The sequence below is a fragment of the Salmo salar genome, chromosome ssa10 (assembly GCF_905237065.1).
Source record: "Salmo salar chromosome ssa10, Ssal_v3.1, whole genome shotgun sequence".
Taxonomy (NCBI): Eukaryota; Metazoa; Chordata; class Actinopteri; order Salmoniformes; family Salmonidae; genus Salmo; species Salmo salar.
In genome coordinates this window covers 114,655,934-114,676,411 of record NC_059451.1, presented here as the reverse complement: position 1 = coordinate 114,676,411, position 20,478 = coordinate 114,655,934, and the positions used below count along the sequence as shown (strand labels likewise).

The window sequence follows — 20,478 nt, the reverse complement described above, 5'->3', positions numbered from 1 at the left end:
TACTTACGGGCCCTTCCCAACAATGCAGAGAGAAAAAGAATAGAAAGATAATAACATGAGGAATAAATACGCAATGAGTAACGATGTTCATATTTCAGAGCAAATATAGAGGGGCGAGTACTTAAGCAGTAGAACATGTGACCCAATTCAAGCACTGCTTCCCTCTGGAAAAAAACAATGAGCAGTGGGCGGGATGTTCACCTTTGACCCTGTCGTTCTGGTACAGGGTGATCTCCCCTTCGGCCTGTGGCTGGTAGGACTTAGTCACCACAAAGTGCTTCCCTGCCACAGCACTGTACAGCTTACAATGGGGCCCCTGGCGGTCTGTGCCACCAGTGAACTCTTCCCGACCCCTGTGTGGGCTGGAGGGACAGAGGAGAGGAGAGGAGAGGAACAGAGAGTGGTGTAAGATGAAGGTTAGTCTATAGTCACAAAAATAGACTGATGACTTCCTGTGGTCACATACTCTGGTCCGTTAAAAGGAGCACAGTCTTTTGGCATAAGGCACACTTTTGCAGCATGTGACTCCCTGAAACATTGTACTGTGTGTTTAGAGGGGATATGCAGGACAAACAGGGAAGAGATATGGAACAAACATCTTTTCAGATAACATCTAAATGGTATGGTTATGATATGGGTATGTACTGTACTCAGTGAGCAACACACCACAGTAGCAGAGGCATGCGCCACTGGCCCCCTCTGCTGGACTGCTGTAAAACTGCCGGTCTACAATATGAGGTCATATCTGGAACTGGACACATCCATAATAATGAGTATGATCAAACCTGTGCTGATCTTCAAAACAAAGTTTATATGTTCCATTTCACACTCAAAAGTCTGACATCCAATAGCATGGACAAGTGAAATATGTAGCAATTGGGACACAGGAACAAATACATATTTACTAAAAAACATTGACCAATACTGCATAAATGTTTCTAAATCCAGAACACCAGCACAACTCATCACGTTATTGGAAAGTGCTTGGACAGTTCAATTACTATGAGGGTCCACTGGTATAAGGGTACAATCCTTTATAGTGAAGCCTGAGGCAGTGACAAATCGCTCCTCTGTTGGTACAACACACATGCTCCTTCTAGCTAATTAAAGCAGTGAACTCTCTCTGTCCAATGGTTGTGCGAAGTAGCTACACGGTGTGTCCCTCCACAGGGGCTTTATTGCCGGCCCTGGCTGTGGTCCAGACCTACTCTCTACACACATTATCTGTTCTACAACACAACAACAGGGAAACTAATTATCTACACAGCTCTTTACCTCTCTCTGATTTATAGAGAGACATGATACAGGGGAAGAGGGTGTAGATGGAATCATTAGAATGGCTTCTGCACTACAATGAGAAGTTAAGGGCCCCAATTTACGATTATCTTGTCTATTTTGCACAAGAGCCCTGCAAAGCAAGTGTTACAGATACAGGTATCCGTAGTGTGTATCCTGTGTGTATATTTATTTTCTCTCCTTCTCCCCTCACAGGTGGCAATCATCATTCCCCAATCAGTCATCAATCTGAAGACACACCTCCTCCTGTTTCCATTAACCAATCACAGCCCCTTTCCCTAGGTTTAAAAACCCAGTCAGAAGCTCAATCTCTCTGTCATTCAATTGCTCTCTCTCTCTTTGGAGATCTGTCTTTTGTTTTTTTCTCCTACATGTCACATTTGTCTGGTACCTATGAGTGTTGTTTTGTTAAAGTGTTGACTGTTTGTTTGATGGTGGGAAAAGGGGGTACCGAGACCAGTCGCCCATGGGCCTACACTACCAGTAGGAAAACAGTGTCTAAATACACTAGTTAGAACTGGGCGGACCACCCCCTGTATTTTTGGTTAGTTACTTAGCTGTATTGAAGTAGGCTAGTCTAGTTTAGGGGTGTTTTGGGATTATTGTATCTTTCCTTGGGTCCAACTCAGCCCCTTTTCCCACCCCCCTTTACCTTGTGTTTAAAAATAAACCCTGAGAGTTTGACGGTAGATTTAAGTTGTCTGTGGTTTTTGTTCTCATGGTTCCTTTTCACTATTATAATTTGCATGAGTTATGTTACGGGTCTCGTTTCCATCCTCCCTAGACTGCAGGGCCAAAGGGATTCGTAACAGCAAGACTATTTTTCACAGAAGCATAATGTGTGGACTTAGAGTGTTTAGACTTGAAATTCCTTCAATGTCACTCTGAGGGACACAGTGTAATAGAACAAGGTTTATACCGACAATAACACATTTTGAAGCTCCACAGATGACATGGGGTACTCAGAGATGGTGGCGATGGTGTACTGTACACATCTCTCACACAACCAAGGCAGCAGCAGCGCAGTGACAACCTGGTGAGTTCACTTCCTGTGATCGGCCCAGGGATGAGCACCGAGCCTCCTCCCCCAGCCCAGGTCCACAGTGTGACTGTGACTAGGTCATGGCAGCAAGTCAAATTCCACGTGACTGTTGAGTCACGGTAATCTCCTTTTATGCACATGCTTTGGTAGTGCCCAATTTGCAAAAGGCGAAAGAAACGCACACCTATTTAGGCGAGGCGCTGGCTAGCGGAGTGGAACACTTAAAAAAAATAAAGAAAAACAGCACACTATTATGTTCAACGTTTTACATTTTAGTCATTTAGCAGACACTCTTATCCAGAGCGACTTACAGTAGTGAATGCATACATTTCATACATGGCCCCCCGTGGGAATCGAACCCACAACCCTGGCATTGCAAACACCATGCGTTGCAAACACCATGCTCTACCAACTGAGCTACAGGGAAGGCTACAGGGAATACAGGGAAGGTTTTGACAGACAAGCTGTCTTCATCAGGGTATAGTTAGCAAATTGGGCAATACCATCAGGTCCTGATGGCCTGGTATTCAGGGCTCTATGGTCCTGCCGTCAGGTCCTGATGGCCTGGTATTCAGGGCTCTATGGTACTCAGGGCTCTATGGTCCTGCCGTCAGGTCCTGATGGCCTGGTATTCAGGGATCTATGGTACTCAGGGCTCTATTGTCCTGCCGTCAGGTCCTGATGGCCTGGTACTCAGGGCTCTATAGTCCCTCCATCAAGTTCTAATGGCCTGGTATTCAGGGCTCTATGGTCCCTCCACCAGGTCTTAATGGTTTGGTACTCAGGACTCTTGTTCCTCTAACCACTTGGACATCAATGCAAATGAAATTGAAAATCACATCAAACACTGATCATTAAAACAGTTCAACAGCAGGTTGAAACAGTGTAAAACATGGTTGTTGTGGATGTTGTTTCAAAGTCTAACACAACAAAATGGACAATGCTTTCTAAGGTGATGATTCATTCAAAACATGCATACACATATAAAAAAGCAACCTGAATAACAATTATGATTGCTCCTTCATACAATACATAGCCTATAGTGCATGGCAGAAAAACATTAAAAAAAAAATAATAATGTTTTCGGTACATACATGTTCTAGCCTTTGAGTGTGGATTGTATTATTGTGCATACTGGATGGACAGGTTACCTTATGCTACGCTCCCAAATGTGTATCCATGAGTCTGGGAGAGAACGTATAGCCCTAGGCGATGCTGTTGGTTCATTGATTGTGCAGGGCGTCTTACAGTTAGCCTACAATAGGTGAATTTGTATTTGATTTTGAATAGCCTAATAATAGGGAATGTTTTATATTTTCTGATAATTCATTGGGTGACATTACCTTTAGCTATAATTTACATAATATCTGACCACCAAGCGTTTCCATCTCCTCATCTCTCTCCTTTATTCATTTCTCATGCGCACAGACTGGCTGTCAACAGTTAAGGGAAATATGTTTTGTTGTGAAAACATGTTAGTTTCGATGTTACCGAACAGATTTCCCTTGGTTTTCCAAATGAACTTCTGGGTAGGTGCAGGACCAAGGTCGGAGAGCCCATGGCATACAGAGTCTGGGCGGACTATCACCTGTCGGGCAACGAAAGTATGCTCCACAAACAGTGGTTGATGGGTGTAGTGAAATAAGTGTTATATTTTTCCCATGCTCCGCTATAAAAACACATGCTGCACTATAAAAACACACGCTCTGATATAAAAACACACGCTCCGCTATAAAAACACACGCTCCGCTATAAAAACACACGCTCTGATATAAAAACACACGCTCTGATATAAAAACACACGCTCCGATATAAAAACACACGCTCCGATATAAAAACACACGCTCCGATATAAAAACACACGCTCTGATATAAAAACACACGCTCTGATATAAAAACACATGCTCTGTGTCATAATCTTCTCCTTCATCTGAAGATATCTCAAAATCACTGTCAGAAAATGTGGACCAATACGCAGCGGATTGCGTGCTCAACATCATTTTTATTAACTATGATGTACACGGAAAACAATAATCACGAAATGACAGCGTGACAGTTTCACAGGCTATACAAATACTTACAGCAGTGCGAAATAAACAACCCACAACCCCAAGAGAAAAACACACACCTAATATATGACTCCCAATCAGGAACAACGATATCCAGCTGTTCCTGATCGGGAGTCACACAGACTAACTGTTACGGATACAGGTATCCTGTATGTGTGTTTCTTTTCTCTCCTTCTCCCCTCACAGGTGACAATCATCACTCCCTGATCAGTCATCAACCAGTCCCCAATCAGAAGATACCTGCTCCCCTTTCTCACCCAATCACAGCCCCTTTCCCTTGGTTTAAAAACCCCAGTCAGTTGCTCTCTCTCTAGCTCATTATCACTCTGTGTTCAATCTCTCTCTGTGAGATCAATCGTTGTGTCATTCTCTCAATCTCTCTTTGTATGCTCTCTCTCTCACCCATCTCTTTTGTTTTTCTTACACCCCACATGTCCCATTTGTCCGGTACCTGTGAGTATTGTTTTGTTTGACTTGTTTGTTTGGTGGGAAAAGGGGGTACCAAGACCAGTCGCCCATGGGCCTACAGTACCAGTAGGAAAACAGTGTCTAAATACACTAGTTAGAACTGGGCGGACCACCCCCTGTATTTTTGGTTAGTTAGCTAGCTGTTGTTGAAATAGGCTAGTCTAGTTTAGGGGTGGTTTTGGATTATTGTTTCTTTGCTTGGGTCCCGCTCAGCCCCTTTTCTCACACCCCCCCTTACCATGTGTTTAAACAAACCTTTAGTGTTTGACGGTAGATTTCAGTTGTCTATGGTTTTTGTTCTCACTGTTACTTTTCACTATTATAATTTTCATGATTTATGTTACGGGTCTTAGTTCCATCTCCCCTAGACTGCAGGGCCAAAGGGATTCGTAACACTAACACAGAAACAGAACAACTAGAAACTACATACAACACAACTTCTGCCACGTCCTGACCAAATACTAAACAACTACTCCCTCTGCTGGTCAGGACGTGGCACTCTGGTATAAAAACACACGCTCTGGTATAAAAACACACGCTCTGGTAAAAAAACACACGCTCTGATATAAAAACACACGCTCTGATATAAAAACACATGCTCTGGTATAAAAACACACGCTCTGGTATAAAAACACACGCTCTGGTATAAAAACACACGCTCTGGTATAAAAACACACGCTCTGATATAAAAACACACGCTCTGATATAAAAACACACGCTCCACTATAAAAACACACGCTCCACTATAAAAACACACGCTCCACTATAAAAACACACGCTCTGATATAAAAACACACGCTCTGATATAAAAACACACGCTCTGATATAAAAACACACGCTCTGATATAAAAACACACGCTCCGATATAAAAACACACGCTCCACTATAAAAACACACGCTCTGATATAAAAACACATGCTCTGATATAAAAACACACGCTCCACTATAAAAACACACGCTCCACTATAAAAACACATGCTCCGATATAAAAACACATACTCCGATATAAAAACACATGCTCCGATATAAAAACACACGCTCTGATATTAAAACACATGCTCTGATAAAAACACACGCTCTGCTATAAAAACACATGCTCCGCTATAAAAACACATGCTCTGATATAAAAACACATGCTCCACTATTAAAACACATGCTCTGATATAAAAACACATGCTCTGATATAAAAACACATGCTCTGATATAAAAACACATGCTCTGATATAAAAACGCACACTCTGATATAAAAACACATGCTCTGATATAAAAACACATGCTCTGTCACGTCCTGACCAGTATAGGGGTTATTTGTTATTGTAGTTTGGTCAGGACGTGGCAGAGGGTATTTGTTTTATGTGGTTCGGGGTGGTGGTTTGTTTAGAAGGGTGTTTGATTTATTATTTCCGGGTTTTGGGTTATGTTCTATGTTTTTGTATTTTTTGTTCTTTCTAGTATTTTCTATGTAGGTAATTGGTGTTGGACTCTCCATTGAAGGCAGGTGTTTGTAGTTGCCTTTGATTGAGAGTCCCATATATAGGGATGTGTTTTGTTTGTTAATGGGGGTAGTTGTCTTTAGCACTGCTGTAGTAAGTATAGCCTGTGAAACTGTCGTCTGTAGTTCTTTTGTTTATTGTTTTTCTCGTGTTCACATTTATTTAATAAATCTATATGATGAGCACGCAACCCGCTGCGCCTTGGTCCTCTCTACCCGACGACAGCCGTTACATTCTCCACTATAAAAACACACGCTCTGATATAAAAATACACTCTCTGATATAAAAACACATGCTCTGATATAAAAACACATGCTCTGATATAAAAACACACGCTCTGATATAAAAACACACGCTCTGATATAAAAACACAAGCTCTGATATAAAAACACACGCTCTGATATAAAAACACACGCTCTGATATAAAAATACACTCTCTGATATAAAAACACATGCTCTGATATAAAACCACAGCTCTACACACGCTCTGATATAAAAACACATGCTCTGATATAAAAACACACGCTCTGATATAAAAACACATGCTCTGATATAAAAACACATGCTCCACTATAAAAACACATGCTCTGATATAAAAAAACACGCTCTGATATAAAAACACACGCTCCGCTATAAAAACACATGCTCTGATATAAAAACACATGCTCCACTATAAAAACACATGCTCTGATATAAAAAAACACGCTCTGATATAAAAACACACGCTCCGCTATAAAAACACATGCTCTGATATAAAAACACATGCTCTGATATAAAAACACATGCTCTGATATAAAAACACACGCTCTGATATAAAAACACACGCTCCACTATAAAAACACACGCTCTGATATAAAAACACACGCTCCACTATAAAAACACATGCTCCATTATAAAAACACATGCTCCACTATAAAAACACACGCTCTGATATAAAAACACATGCTCCACTATAAAAACACACGCTCTGATATAAAAACACACGCTCCGCTATAAAAACACATGCTCTGATATAAAAACACACGCTCTGATATAAAAAACACGCTCTGATATAAAAACACACGCTCCACTATAAAAACACATGCTCCACTATAAAAACACATGCTCTGATATAAAAACACATGCTCCACTATAAAAACACACGCTCTGATATAAAAACACACGCTCTGATATAAAAACACATGCTCTGATATAAAAACACATGCTCCACTATAAAAACACATGCTCCACTATAAAAACACACGCTCTGATATAAAAACACACGCTCTGATATAAAAACACACGCTCTGATATAAAAACACACGCTCCACTATAAAAACACATGCTCCACTATAAAAACACATGCTCTGATATAAAAACACATGCTCCGCTATAAAAACACACGCTCTGATATAAAAAACACGCTCTGATATAAAAACACACACTCTGATATAAAAAACACGCTCTGATATAAAAACACACGCTCTGATATAAAAACACACGCTCTGATATAAAAACACACGCTCTGATATAAAAACACACGCTCTGATATAAAAACACACGCTCCGATATAAAAACACACGCTCCACTATAAAAACACACGCTCCACTATAAAAACACACGCTCCACTATAAAAACACACGCTCTGATATAAAAACACATGCTCTGATATAAAAACACACGCTCCACTATAAAAACACACGCTCCACTATAAAAACACATGCTCCGATATAAAAACACATACTCCGATATAAAAACACATGCTCCGATATAAAAACACACGCTCTGATATTAAAACACATGCTCTGATAAAAACACACGCTCTGCTATAAAAACACATGCTCCGCTATAAAAACACATGCTCTGATATAAAAACACATGCTCCACTATTAAAACACATGCTCTGATATAAAAACACATGCTCTGATATAAAAACACATGCTCTGATATAAAAACACATGCTCTGATATAAAAACGCACACTCTGATATAAAAACACATGCTCTGATATAAAAACACATGCTCTGTCACGTCCTGACCAGTATAGGGGTTATTTGTTATTGTAGTTTGGTCAGGACGTGGCAGAGGGTATTTGTTTTATGTGGTTCGGGGTGGTGGTTTGTTTAGAAGGGTGTTTGATTTATTATTTCCGGGTTTTGGGTTATGTTCTATGTTTTTGTATTTTTTGTTCTTTCTAGTATTTTCTATGTAGGTAATTGGTGTTGGACTCTCCATTGAAGGCAGGTGTTTGTAGTTGCCTTTGATTGAGAGTCCCATATATAGGGATGTGTTTTGTTTGTTAATGGGGGTAGTTGTCTTTAGCACTGCTGTAGTAAGTATAGCCTGTGAAACTGTCGTCTGTAGTTCTTTTGTTTATTGTTTTTCTCGTGTTCACATTTATTTAATAAATCTATATGATGAGCAAGCAACCCGCTGCGCCTTGGTCCTCTCTACCCGACGACAGCCGTTACATTCTCCACTATAAAAACACACGCTCTGATATAAAAATACACTCTCTGATATAAAAACACATGCTCTGATATAAAAACACATGCTCTGATATAAAAACACACGCTCTGATATAAAAACACAAGCTCTGATATAAAAACACACGCTCTGATATAAAAACACACGCTCTGATATAAAAATACACTCTCTGATATAAAAACACATGCTCTGATATAAAACCACAGCTCTACACACGCTCTGATATAAAAACACATGCTCTGATATAAAAACACACGCTCTGATATAAAAACACATGCTCTGATATAAAAACACATGCTCCACTATAAAAACACATGCTCTGATATAAAAAAACACGCTCTGATATAAAAACACACGCTCCGCTATAAAAACACATGCTCTGATATAAAAACACATGCTCCACTATAAAAACACATGCTCTGATATAAAAACACACGCTCTGATATAAAAACACACGCTCCACTATAAAAACACACGCTCTGATATAAAAACACATGCTCCACTATAAAAACACATGCTCCATTATAAAAACACATGCTCCACTATAAAAACACACGCTCTGATATAAAAACACATGCTCCACTATAAAAACACACGCTCTGATATAAAAACACACGCTCCGCTATAAAAACACATGCTCTGATATAAAAACACACGCTCTGATATAAAAAACACGCTCTGATATAAAAACACACGCTCCACTATAAAAACACATGCTCCACTATAAAAACACATGCTCTGATATAAAAACACATGCTCCACTATAAAAACACACGCTCTGATATAAAAACACACGCTCTGATATAAAAACACATGCTCTGATATAAAAACACATGCTCCACTATAAAAACACATGCTCCACTATAAAAACACACGCTCTGATATAAAAACACACGCTCTGATATAAAAACACACGCTCTGATATAAAAACACACGCTCCACTATAAAAACACATGCTCCACTATAAAAACACATGCTCTGATATAAAAACACATGCTCCGCTATAAAAACACACGCTCTGATATAAAAAACACGCTCTGATATAAAAACACACGCTCTGATATAAAAACACATGCTCTGATATAAAAAACACGCTCTGATATAAAAACACACGCTCCGCTATAAAAACACATGCTCTGATATAAAAAACACGCTCTGATATAAAAACACACGCTCCGCTATAAAAACACATACTGCACTATAAAAACACATGCTCTGATATAAAAACACATGCTCCACTATAAAAACACATGCTCTGATATAAAAACACACGCTCTGATATAAAAACACACGCTCTGATATAAAAACACACGCTCTGATATAAAAAACACGCTCTGATATAAAAACACACGCTCTGATATAAAAACACATGCTCTGATATAAAAACACACGCTCTGATATAAAAACACACGCTCTGATATAAAAACACACGCTCTGATATAAAAACACACGCTCCACTATAAAAACACATGCTCTGATATAAAAACACATGCTCCACTATAAAAACACATGCTCTGATATCAAAACACATGCTCTGATATAAAAACACATGCTCTGATATAAAAACACACGCTCTGATATAAAAACACACGCTCTGATATAAAAACACATGCTCCGCTATAAAAACACATGCTCTGATATAAAAACACATGCTCCACTATAAAAACACATGCTCCACTATAAAAAACATGCTCCACTATAAAAACACATGCTCCACTATAAAAACACACGCTCCACTATAAAAACACATGCTCCATTATAAAAACACACGCTCCACTATAAAAACACACGCTCTGATATAAAAACACATGCTCCGCTATAAAAACACATGCTCCACTATAAAAACACATGCTCCACTATAAAAACACATGCTCCATTATAAAAACACATGCTCCACTATAAAAACACATGCTCTGATATAAAAACACATGCTCTGATATAAAAACACACGCTCCACTATAAAAACACATGCTCTGATATAAAAACACACGCTCTGATATAAAAACACACGCTCTGATATAAAAACACACGCTCCACTATAAAAACACATGCTCCACTATAAAAACACATGCTCTGATATAAAAACACATGCTCCGCTATAAAAACACACGCTCTGATATAAAAAACACGCTCTGATATAAAAACACACGCTCTGATATAAAAACACATGCTCTGATATAAAAACACACGCTCCGATATAAAAACACACGCTCTGATATAAAAAACACGCTCTGATATAAAAACACACGCTCCGCTATAAAAACACATGCTCTGATATAAAAAACACGCTCTGATATAAAAACACACGCTCCGCTATAAAAACACATACTGCACTATAAAAACACATGCTCTGATATAAAAACACATGCTCCACTATAAAAACACATGCTCTGATATAAAAACACACGCTCTGATATAAAAACACACGCTCTGATATAAAAACACACGCTCTGATATAAAAAACACGCTCTGATATAAAAACACACGCTCTGATATAAAAACACACGCTCTGATATAAAAACACATGCTCTGATATAAAAACACACGCTCTGATATAAAAACACACGCTCTGATATAAAAACACACGCTCTGATATAAAAACACACGCTCCACTATAAAAACACATGCTCTGATATAAAAACACATGCTCCACTATAAAAACACATGCTCTGATATCAAAACACATGCTCTGATATAAAAACACATGCTCTGATATAAAAACACATGCTCTGATATAAAAACACACGCTCTGATATAAAAACACATGCTCCGCTATAAAAACACATGCTCTGATATAAAAACACATGCTCCACTATAAAAACACATGCTCCACTATAAAAAAACATGCTCCACTATAAAAACACATGCTCCACTATAAAAACACACGCTCCACTATAAAAACACATGCTCCATTATAAAAACACACGCTCCACTATAAAAACACACGCTCTGATATAAAAACACATGCTCCGCTATAAAAACACATGCTCCACTATAAAAACACATGCTCCACTATAAAAACACATGCTCCATTATAAAAACACATGCTCCACTATAAAAACACATGCTCTGATATAAAAACACATGCTCTGATATAAAAACACACGCTCCACTATAAAAACACATGCTCTGATATAAAAACACATGCTCCACTATAAAAACTCATGCTCCACTATAAAAACACATGCTCCACTATAAAAACACATGCTCCATTATAAAAACACATGCTCCACTATAAAAACACATGCTCTGATATAAAAACACATGCTCTGATATAAAAACACACGCTCCACTATAAAAACACATGCTCTGATATAAAAACACACGCTCTGATATAAAAAACACGCTCTGATATAAAAACACACGCTCCACTATAAAAACACATGCTCCACTATAAAAACACATGCTCTGATATAAAAACACATGCTCCACTATAAAAACACACGCTCTGATATAAAAACACACGCTCTGATATAAAAACACATGCTCTGATATAAAAACACATGCTCCACTATAAAAACACATGCTCCACTATAAAAACACACGCTCTGATATAAAAACACACGCTCTGATATAAAAACACACGCTCTGATATAAAAACACACGCTCCACTATAAAAACACATGCTCCACTATAAAAACACATGCTCTGATATAAAAACACATGCTCCGCTATAAAAACACACGCTCTGATATAAAAAACACGCTCTGATATAAAAACACACGCTCTGATATAAAAACACATGCTCTGATATAAAAACACACGCTCCGATATAAAAACACACGCTCTGATATAAAAAACACGCTCTGATATAAAAACACACGCTCCGCTATAAAAACACATGCTCTGATATAAAAACACGCTCTGATATAAAAACACACGCTCCGCTATAAAAACACATACTGCACTATAAAAACACATGCTCTGATATAAAAACACATGCTCCACTATAAAAACACATGCTCTGATATAAAAACACACGCTCCGATATAAAAACACACGCTCTGATATAAAACACACGCTCTGATATAAAAAACACGCTCTGATATAAAAACACACGCTCTGATATAAAAACACACGCTCTGATATAAAAACACATGCTCTGATATAAAAACACACGCTCTGATATAAAAACACACGCTCTGATATAAAAACACACGCTCTGATATAAAAACACACGCTCCACTATAAAAACACATGCTCTGATATAAAAACACATGCTCCACTATAAAAACACATGCTCTGATATCAAAACACATGCTCTGATATAAAAACACATGCTCTGATATAAAAACACATGCTCTGATATAAAAACACACGCTCTGATATAAAAACACATGCTCCGCTATAAAAACACATGCTCTGATATAAAAACACATGCTCCACTATAAAAACACATGCTCCACTATAAAAAACATGCTCCACTATAAAAACACATGCTCCACTATAAAAACACACGCTCCACTATAAAAACACATGCTCCATTATAAAAACACACGCTCCACTATAAAAACACACGCTCTGATATAAAAACACATGCTCCGCTATAAAAACACATGCTCCACTATAAAAACACATGCTCCACTATAAAAACACATGCTCCATTATAAAAACACATGCTCCACTATAAAAACACATGCTCTGATATAAAAACACATGCTCTGATATAAAAACACACGCTCCACTATAAAAACACATGCTCTGATATAAAAACACATGCTCCACTATAAAAACTCATGCTCCACTATAAAAACACATGCTCCACTATAAAAACACATCCTCCACTATAAAAACACACGCTCTGATATAAAAACACACGCTCTGCTATAAAAACACACGCTCTGATATAAAAACACATGCTCTGATATAAAAACACACGCTCCACTATAAAAACACATGCTCCACTATAAAAACACATGCTCCACTATAAAAACACATGCTCTGATATAAAAACACATGCTCCACTATAAAAACACATGCTCCACTATAAAAACACATGCTCCATTATAAAAACACATGCTCCACTATAAAAACACACGCTCTGATATAAAAACACACGCTCCACTATAAAAACACATGCTCCGCTATAAAAACACATGCTCCACTATAAAAACACATGCTCCACTATAAAAACACATGCTCCATTATAAAAACACATGCTCCACTATAAAAACACATGCTCTGATATAAAAACACATGCTCCGCTATAAAAACACATGCTCCACTATAAAAACACATGCTCTGATATAAAAACACATGCTCCACTATAAAAACACATGCTCCACTATAAAAACACATGCTCCACTATAAAAACACGCTCCGCTATAAAAACACATGCTCCGATATAAAAACACACGCTCCGATATAAAAACACATGCTCTGATATAAAAACACACGCTCCACTATAAAAACACATGCCTCTGATATAAAAACACACGCTCCACTATAAAAACACATGCTCCACTATAAAAACACATGCTCTGATATAAAAACACATGCTCCACTATAAAAACACACGCTCTGATATAAAAACACACGCTCTGATATAAAAACACATGCTCTGATATAAAAACACATGCTCCACTATAAAAACACATGCTCCACTATAAAAACACACGCTCTGATATAAAAACACACGCTCTGATATAAAAACACACGCTCTGATATAAAAACACACGCTCCACTATAAAAACACATGCTCCACTATAAAAACACATGCTCTGATATAAAAACACATGCTCCGCTATAAAAACACACGCTCTGATATAAAAAACACGCTCTGATATAAAAACACACGCTCTGATATAAAAACACATGCTCTGATATAAAAACACACGCTCCGATATAAAAACACACGCTCTGATATAAAAAACACGCTCTGATATAAAAACACACGCTCCGCTATAAAAACACATGCTCTGATATAAAAACACGCTCTGATATAAAAACACACGCTCCGCTATAAAAACACATACTGCACTATAAAAACACATGCTCTGATATAAAAACACATGCTCCACTATAAAAACACATGCTCTGATATAAAAACACACGCTCTGATATAAAAACACACGCTCTGATATAAAAACACACGCTCTGATATAAAAAACACGCTCTGATATAAAAACACACGCTCTGATATAAAAACACACGCTCTGATATAAAAACACATGCTCTGATATAAAAACACACGCTCTGATATAAAAACACACGCTCTGATATAAAAACACACGCTCTGATATAAAAACACACGCTCCACTATAAAAACACATGCTCTGATATAAAAACACATGCTCCACTATAAAAACACATGCTCTGATATCAAAACACATGCTCTGATATAAAAACACATGCTCTGATATAAAAACACATGCTCTGATATAAAAACACACGCTCTGATATAAAAACACATGCTCCGCTATAAAAACACATGCTCTGATATAAAAACACATGCTCCACTATAAAAACACATGCTCCACTATAAAAAAACATGCTCCACTATAAAAACACATGCTCCACTATAAAAACACACGCTCCACTATAAAAACACATGCTCCATTATAAAAACACACGCTCCACTATAAAAACACACGCTCTGATATAAAAACACATGCTCCGCTATAAAAACACATGCTCCACTATAAAAACACATGCTCCACTATAAAAACACATGCTCCATTATAAAAACACATGCTCCACTATAAAAACACATGCTCTGATATAAAAACACATGCTCTGATATAAAAACACACGCTCCACTATAAAAACACATGCTCTGATATAAAAACACATGCTCCACTATAAAAACTCATGCTCCACTATAAAAACACATGCTCCACTATAAAAACACATCCTCCACTATAAAAACACACGCTCTGATATAAAAACACACGCTCTGCTATAAAAACACACGCTCTGATATAAAAACACATGCTCTGATATAAAAACACACGCTCCACTATAAAAACACATGCTCCACTATAAAAACACATGCTCCACTATAAAAACACATGCTCTGATATAAAAACACATGCTCCACTATAAAAACACATGCTCCACTATAAAAACACATGCTCCATTATAAAAACACATGCTCCACTATAAAAACACACGCTCTGATATAAAAACACACGCTCCACTATAAAACACTGCTCCACTTAAAACACATGCTCCACTATAAAAACACATGCTCCATTATAAAAACACATGCTCCACTATAAAAACACACGCTCTGATATAAAAACACACGCTCTGATATAAAAACACATGCTCCACTATAAAAACACACGCTCTGATATAAAAACACACGCTCCACTATAAAAACACATGCTCCATTATAAAAACACATGCTCCACTATAAAAACACATGCTCCATTATAAAAACACATGCTCCACTATAAAAACACATGCTCCACTATAAAAACACATGCTCTGATATAAAAACACATGCTCCACTATAAAAACACATGCTCTGATATAAAAACACACGCTCCGATATAAAAACACACGCTCTGATATAAAAAACACGCTCTGATATAAAAACACACGCTCCGCTATAAAAACACATGCTCTGATATAAAAAACACGCTCTGATATAAAAACACACGCTCCGCTATAAAAACACATACTGCACTATAAAAACACATGCTCTGATATAAAAACACATGCTCCACTATAAAAACACATGCTCTGATATAAAAACACACGCTCTGATATAAAAACACACGCTCTGATATAAAAACACACGCTCTGATATAAAAAACACGCTCTGATATAAAAACACACGCTCTGATATAAAAACACACGCTCTGATATAAAAACACACGCTCTGATATAAAAACACACGCTCTGATATAAAAACACACGCTCCACTATAAAAACACATGCTCTGATATAAAAACACATGCTCCACTATAAAAACACATGCTCTGATATCAAAACACATGCTCTGATATAAAAACACATGCTCTGATATAAAAACACATGCTCTGATATAAAAACACACGCTCTGATATAAAAACACATGCTCCGCTATAAAAACACATGCTCTGATATAAAAACACATGCTCCACTATAAAAACACATGCTCCACTATAAAAAACATGCTCCACTATAAAAACACATGCTCCACTATAAAAACACACGCTCCACTATAAAAACACATGCTCCATTATAAAAACACACGCTCCACTATAAAAACACACGCTCTGATATAAAAACACATGCTCCGCTATAAAAACACATGCTCCACTATAAAAACACATGCTCCACTATAAAAACACATGCTCCATTATAAAAACACATGCTCCACTATAAAAACACATGCTCTGATATAAAAACACATGCTCTGATATAAAAACACACGCTCCACTATAAAAACACATGCTCTGATATAAAAACACATGCTCCACTATAAAAACTCATGCTCCACTATAAAAACACATGCTCCACTATAAAAACACATCCTCCACTATAAAAACACACGCTCTGATATAAAAACACACGCTCTGCTATAAAAACACACGCTCTGATATAAAAACACATGCTCTGATATAAAAACACACGCTCCACTATAAAAACACATGCTCCACTATAAAAACACATGCTCCACTATAAAAACACATGCTCTGATATAAAAACACATGCTCCACTATAAAAACACATGCTCCACTATAAAAACACATGCTCCATTATAAAAACACATGCTCCACTATAAAAACACACGCTCTGATATAAAAACACACGCTCCACTATAAAAACACATGCTCCACTATAAAAACACATGCTCCACTATAAAAACACATGCTCCATTATAAAAACACATGCTCCACTATAAAAACACACGCTCTGATATAAAAACACACGCTCTGATATAAAAACACATGCTCCACTATAAAAACACACGCTCTGATATAAAAACACACGCTCCACTATAAAAACACATGCTCCATTATAAAAACACATGCTCCACTATAAAAACACATGCTCCATTATAAAAACACATGCTCCACTATAAAAACACATGCTCCACTATAAAAACACATGCTCTGATATAAAAACACATGCTCCACTATAAAAACACATGCTCCACTATAAAAACACATGCTCTGATATAAAAACACATGCTCCACTATTAAAAACACATGCTCTGATATAAAAACACATGCTCCACTATAAAAACACACGCTCTGATATAAAAACACATGCTCCACTATAAAAACACACGCTCCGCTATAAAAACACATGCTCTGATATAAAAACACATGCTCTGATATAAAAACACATGCTCTGATATAAAAACACATGCTCTGATATAAAAACACATGCTCCACTATAAAAACACACGCTCTGATATAAAAACACATGCTCTGATATAGAAACACATGCTCCACTATAAAAACACACGCTCTGATATAAAAACACATGCTCTGATATAAAAACACATGCTCCACTATAAAAACACACGCTCTGATATAAAAACACACGCTCTGATATAAAAACACATGCTCCACTATAAAAACACATGCTCCACTATAAAAACACACGCTCTGATATAAAAACACATGCTCTGATATAAAAACAGATGCTGCACTATAAAAACACATGCTCCACTATAAAAACACATGCTCTGATATAAAAACACATGCTCCACTATAAAAACCGAAGTAGCCTACAAAACGGACCTGCAGGAAGGCGCACGGCCTCCATTCGCTATTCGAGTGCAGACAGATGGCTTGTATTGTTCTCCCTGCCCCTGTTCCTGTTCCTGCCCATTTGATAATGGGCCAGTCTAAATCAAAATACAAGATTCAATTGAGAATATTTGATGTGTGAAAATATGATCACTTGATGAGAGAACATCTGTGCAGCCTGGGGCAAGGAACAGAGCCAAGCTTTTTTCGCAACTTTCTCAAATCATCAATAGCCTATAGTCACATCATGCAGCCCATATATGTTTTGATTTCTAAGACATTTTAAGGTTCATATTATTCACAACTAAAGTTGCCAAATTACTCTAAATCTAGCATATTGGACCTGTTTCAAATGATAACTTTTACGCTCAACATAGCCACGTCACATGCACACTCGCTCCATAATGGGAAGAATATCCTTTCTATTTTATTCAGCTAAGTTTAATTATATTCTTCTTACTATAAAATCATATAAAATAATGGCACAGGACTTACAAGAATATCGTGTCAGTTAAATGAACAAGCCTACAGCCTATTGCATAGAGCAGTGGTTCCCAAACTTGTTATAGTCCCGTACCCCTTCAAACATTCAACCTCCAGCTGTACCCCCTCTAGCACCAGGGTCAGCGCACTCTCAAATGTTGTTTTTTGCCATCATTGTAAGCCTGCCACACACACTATACGATACATTTATTAAACATAAGAATGAGGGTGTGTTTGTCACAACCTGGCTCGTGGGAAGTAACAAAGAGCTCTTACTGGACCAGGGCACAAATAATAAAATATTAATAATCAATAATTTTGCTATTTACTTAGCCATCTTACATATAAAACCTTACTTGTTCATAAAAAAATGTGAATAACTCACCACAGGTTAATGAGAAGGGTGTGCTTGAAAGGATGCACATAACTCTGCGGTGTTGGGTTGTATTGGAGAGAGTCTGTCTTTTTCCACACACAGTCTGTGCCTGTATTTAGTTTTCATGCTAATGAGAGCCGAGAATCCACTCTCACATAGGTACTGCTTGCACGAGCGTTACCACTCCACTATGTCTCCCTGTCATGGCTTTTGCGCCATCAGTTCAGATACCAACACATCTTGACCACCAAAGTCCATTTGATGTCACAAAGCTGTCCAGTACTTAAAAAATATCCTCTCATGTTGTCCTGGTTTCCAGTGGTTTGCAGAAGAGGATGTCTTCCTTAGTTGACCCCCCATTAACGTAACGGACATATACCAGGAGCTGTGCCAGGCCCGCCACGTCTGTTGACTCATCCAGCTGTAACGCATAGAATTCACTGGCTTGATTGCGAAGCAGTAATTGTTTCAAAACATCTCCTGCCATGTCACCGATGCTTTGTGAAACAGTGTTGTTTGATGAAGAAATTGACTGTATAGTTTTTTTTGGCCATATCCGCGGCAGCAGAAAGAATTAAGTCCTCCACAATAGTTTGGGGCTTGCCTGTCCTAGCCACACGGTAGCTCACCATATAAGACGTTTCTAGCCCCTTCTTATTAATGGTATCTGTTGCTTTTATACATGTCTTACTACTCAAAAGTAATCTTAATTCTCACTCCAAAAATTCCTGTGGCTTATTTTTCAAATTGCCATCTTTTGTTTCTAAATGTCTGTGCAAGAGTGAAGGTTTCATCGAGTTGTGAGATTGTACTTTTGCACATATAACACTGTGGCTGAGGAAAGGCACTACTCCCAATATAAGTGAACCCCAAATCAATGTAGTTCTCATCATATTTGCGTCTCTTCGATGGTCCAACATCCCTGTCTGTTGTTCGGTGCTTTCCCGGGTAAGGGGGCAGTAGCTCTTCGGCTGCATCAGATTCACAACTGTCAGTGTCCATGCTAGCTGGGCTAATAACAAATGTACAATTACTGATGCTAGCATTGGATGTGCTCGTGGAAGCAGAATAACTTGTGTCGTTGACAGGTGCAG

General features: G+C 37.7%; 1 protein-coding gene across 6 annotated transcripts in view; it reads right to left on the bottom strand.

Moving 5' to 3' along the window:
• LOC106561615 (SH3 and multiple ankyrin repeat domains protein 2) overlaps positions 1-20,478 on the bottom strand; it is a 163,025-nt gene that overhangs the window by 73,213 nt on the left and 69,334 nt on the right. For all 6 annotated transcript variants that reach the window (XR_006757097.1, XM_045688461.1, XM_014125735.2 and 3 more), the window contains one exon: positions 202-362. Coding sequence is in view for 5 of the 6 variants with exons in the window: in XM_045688461.1 (XP_045544417.1) it covers positions 202-362 (161 nt within the window). In the remaining variant the exon portion in view is untranslated. The remainder of the gene's footprint in view (positions 1-201; positions 363-20,478) is intronic.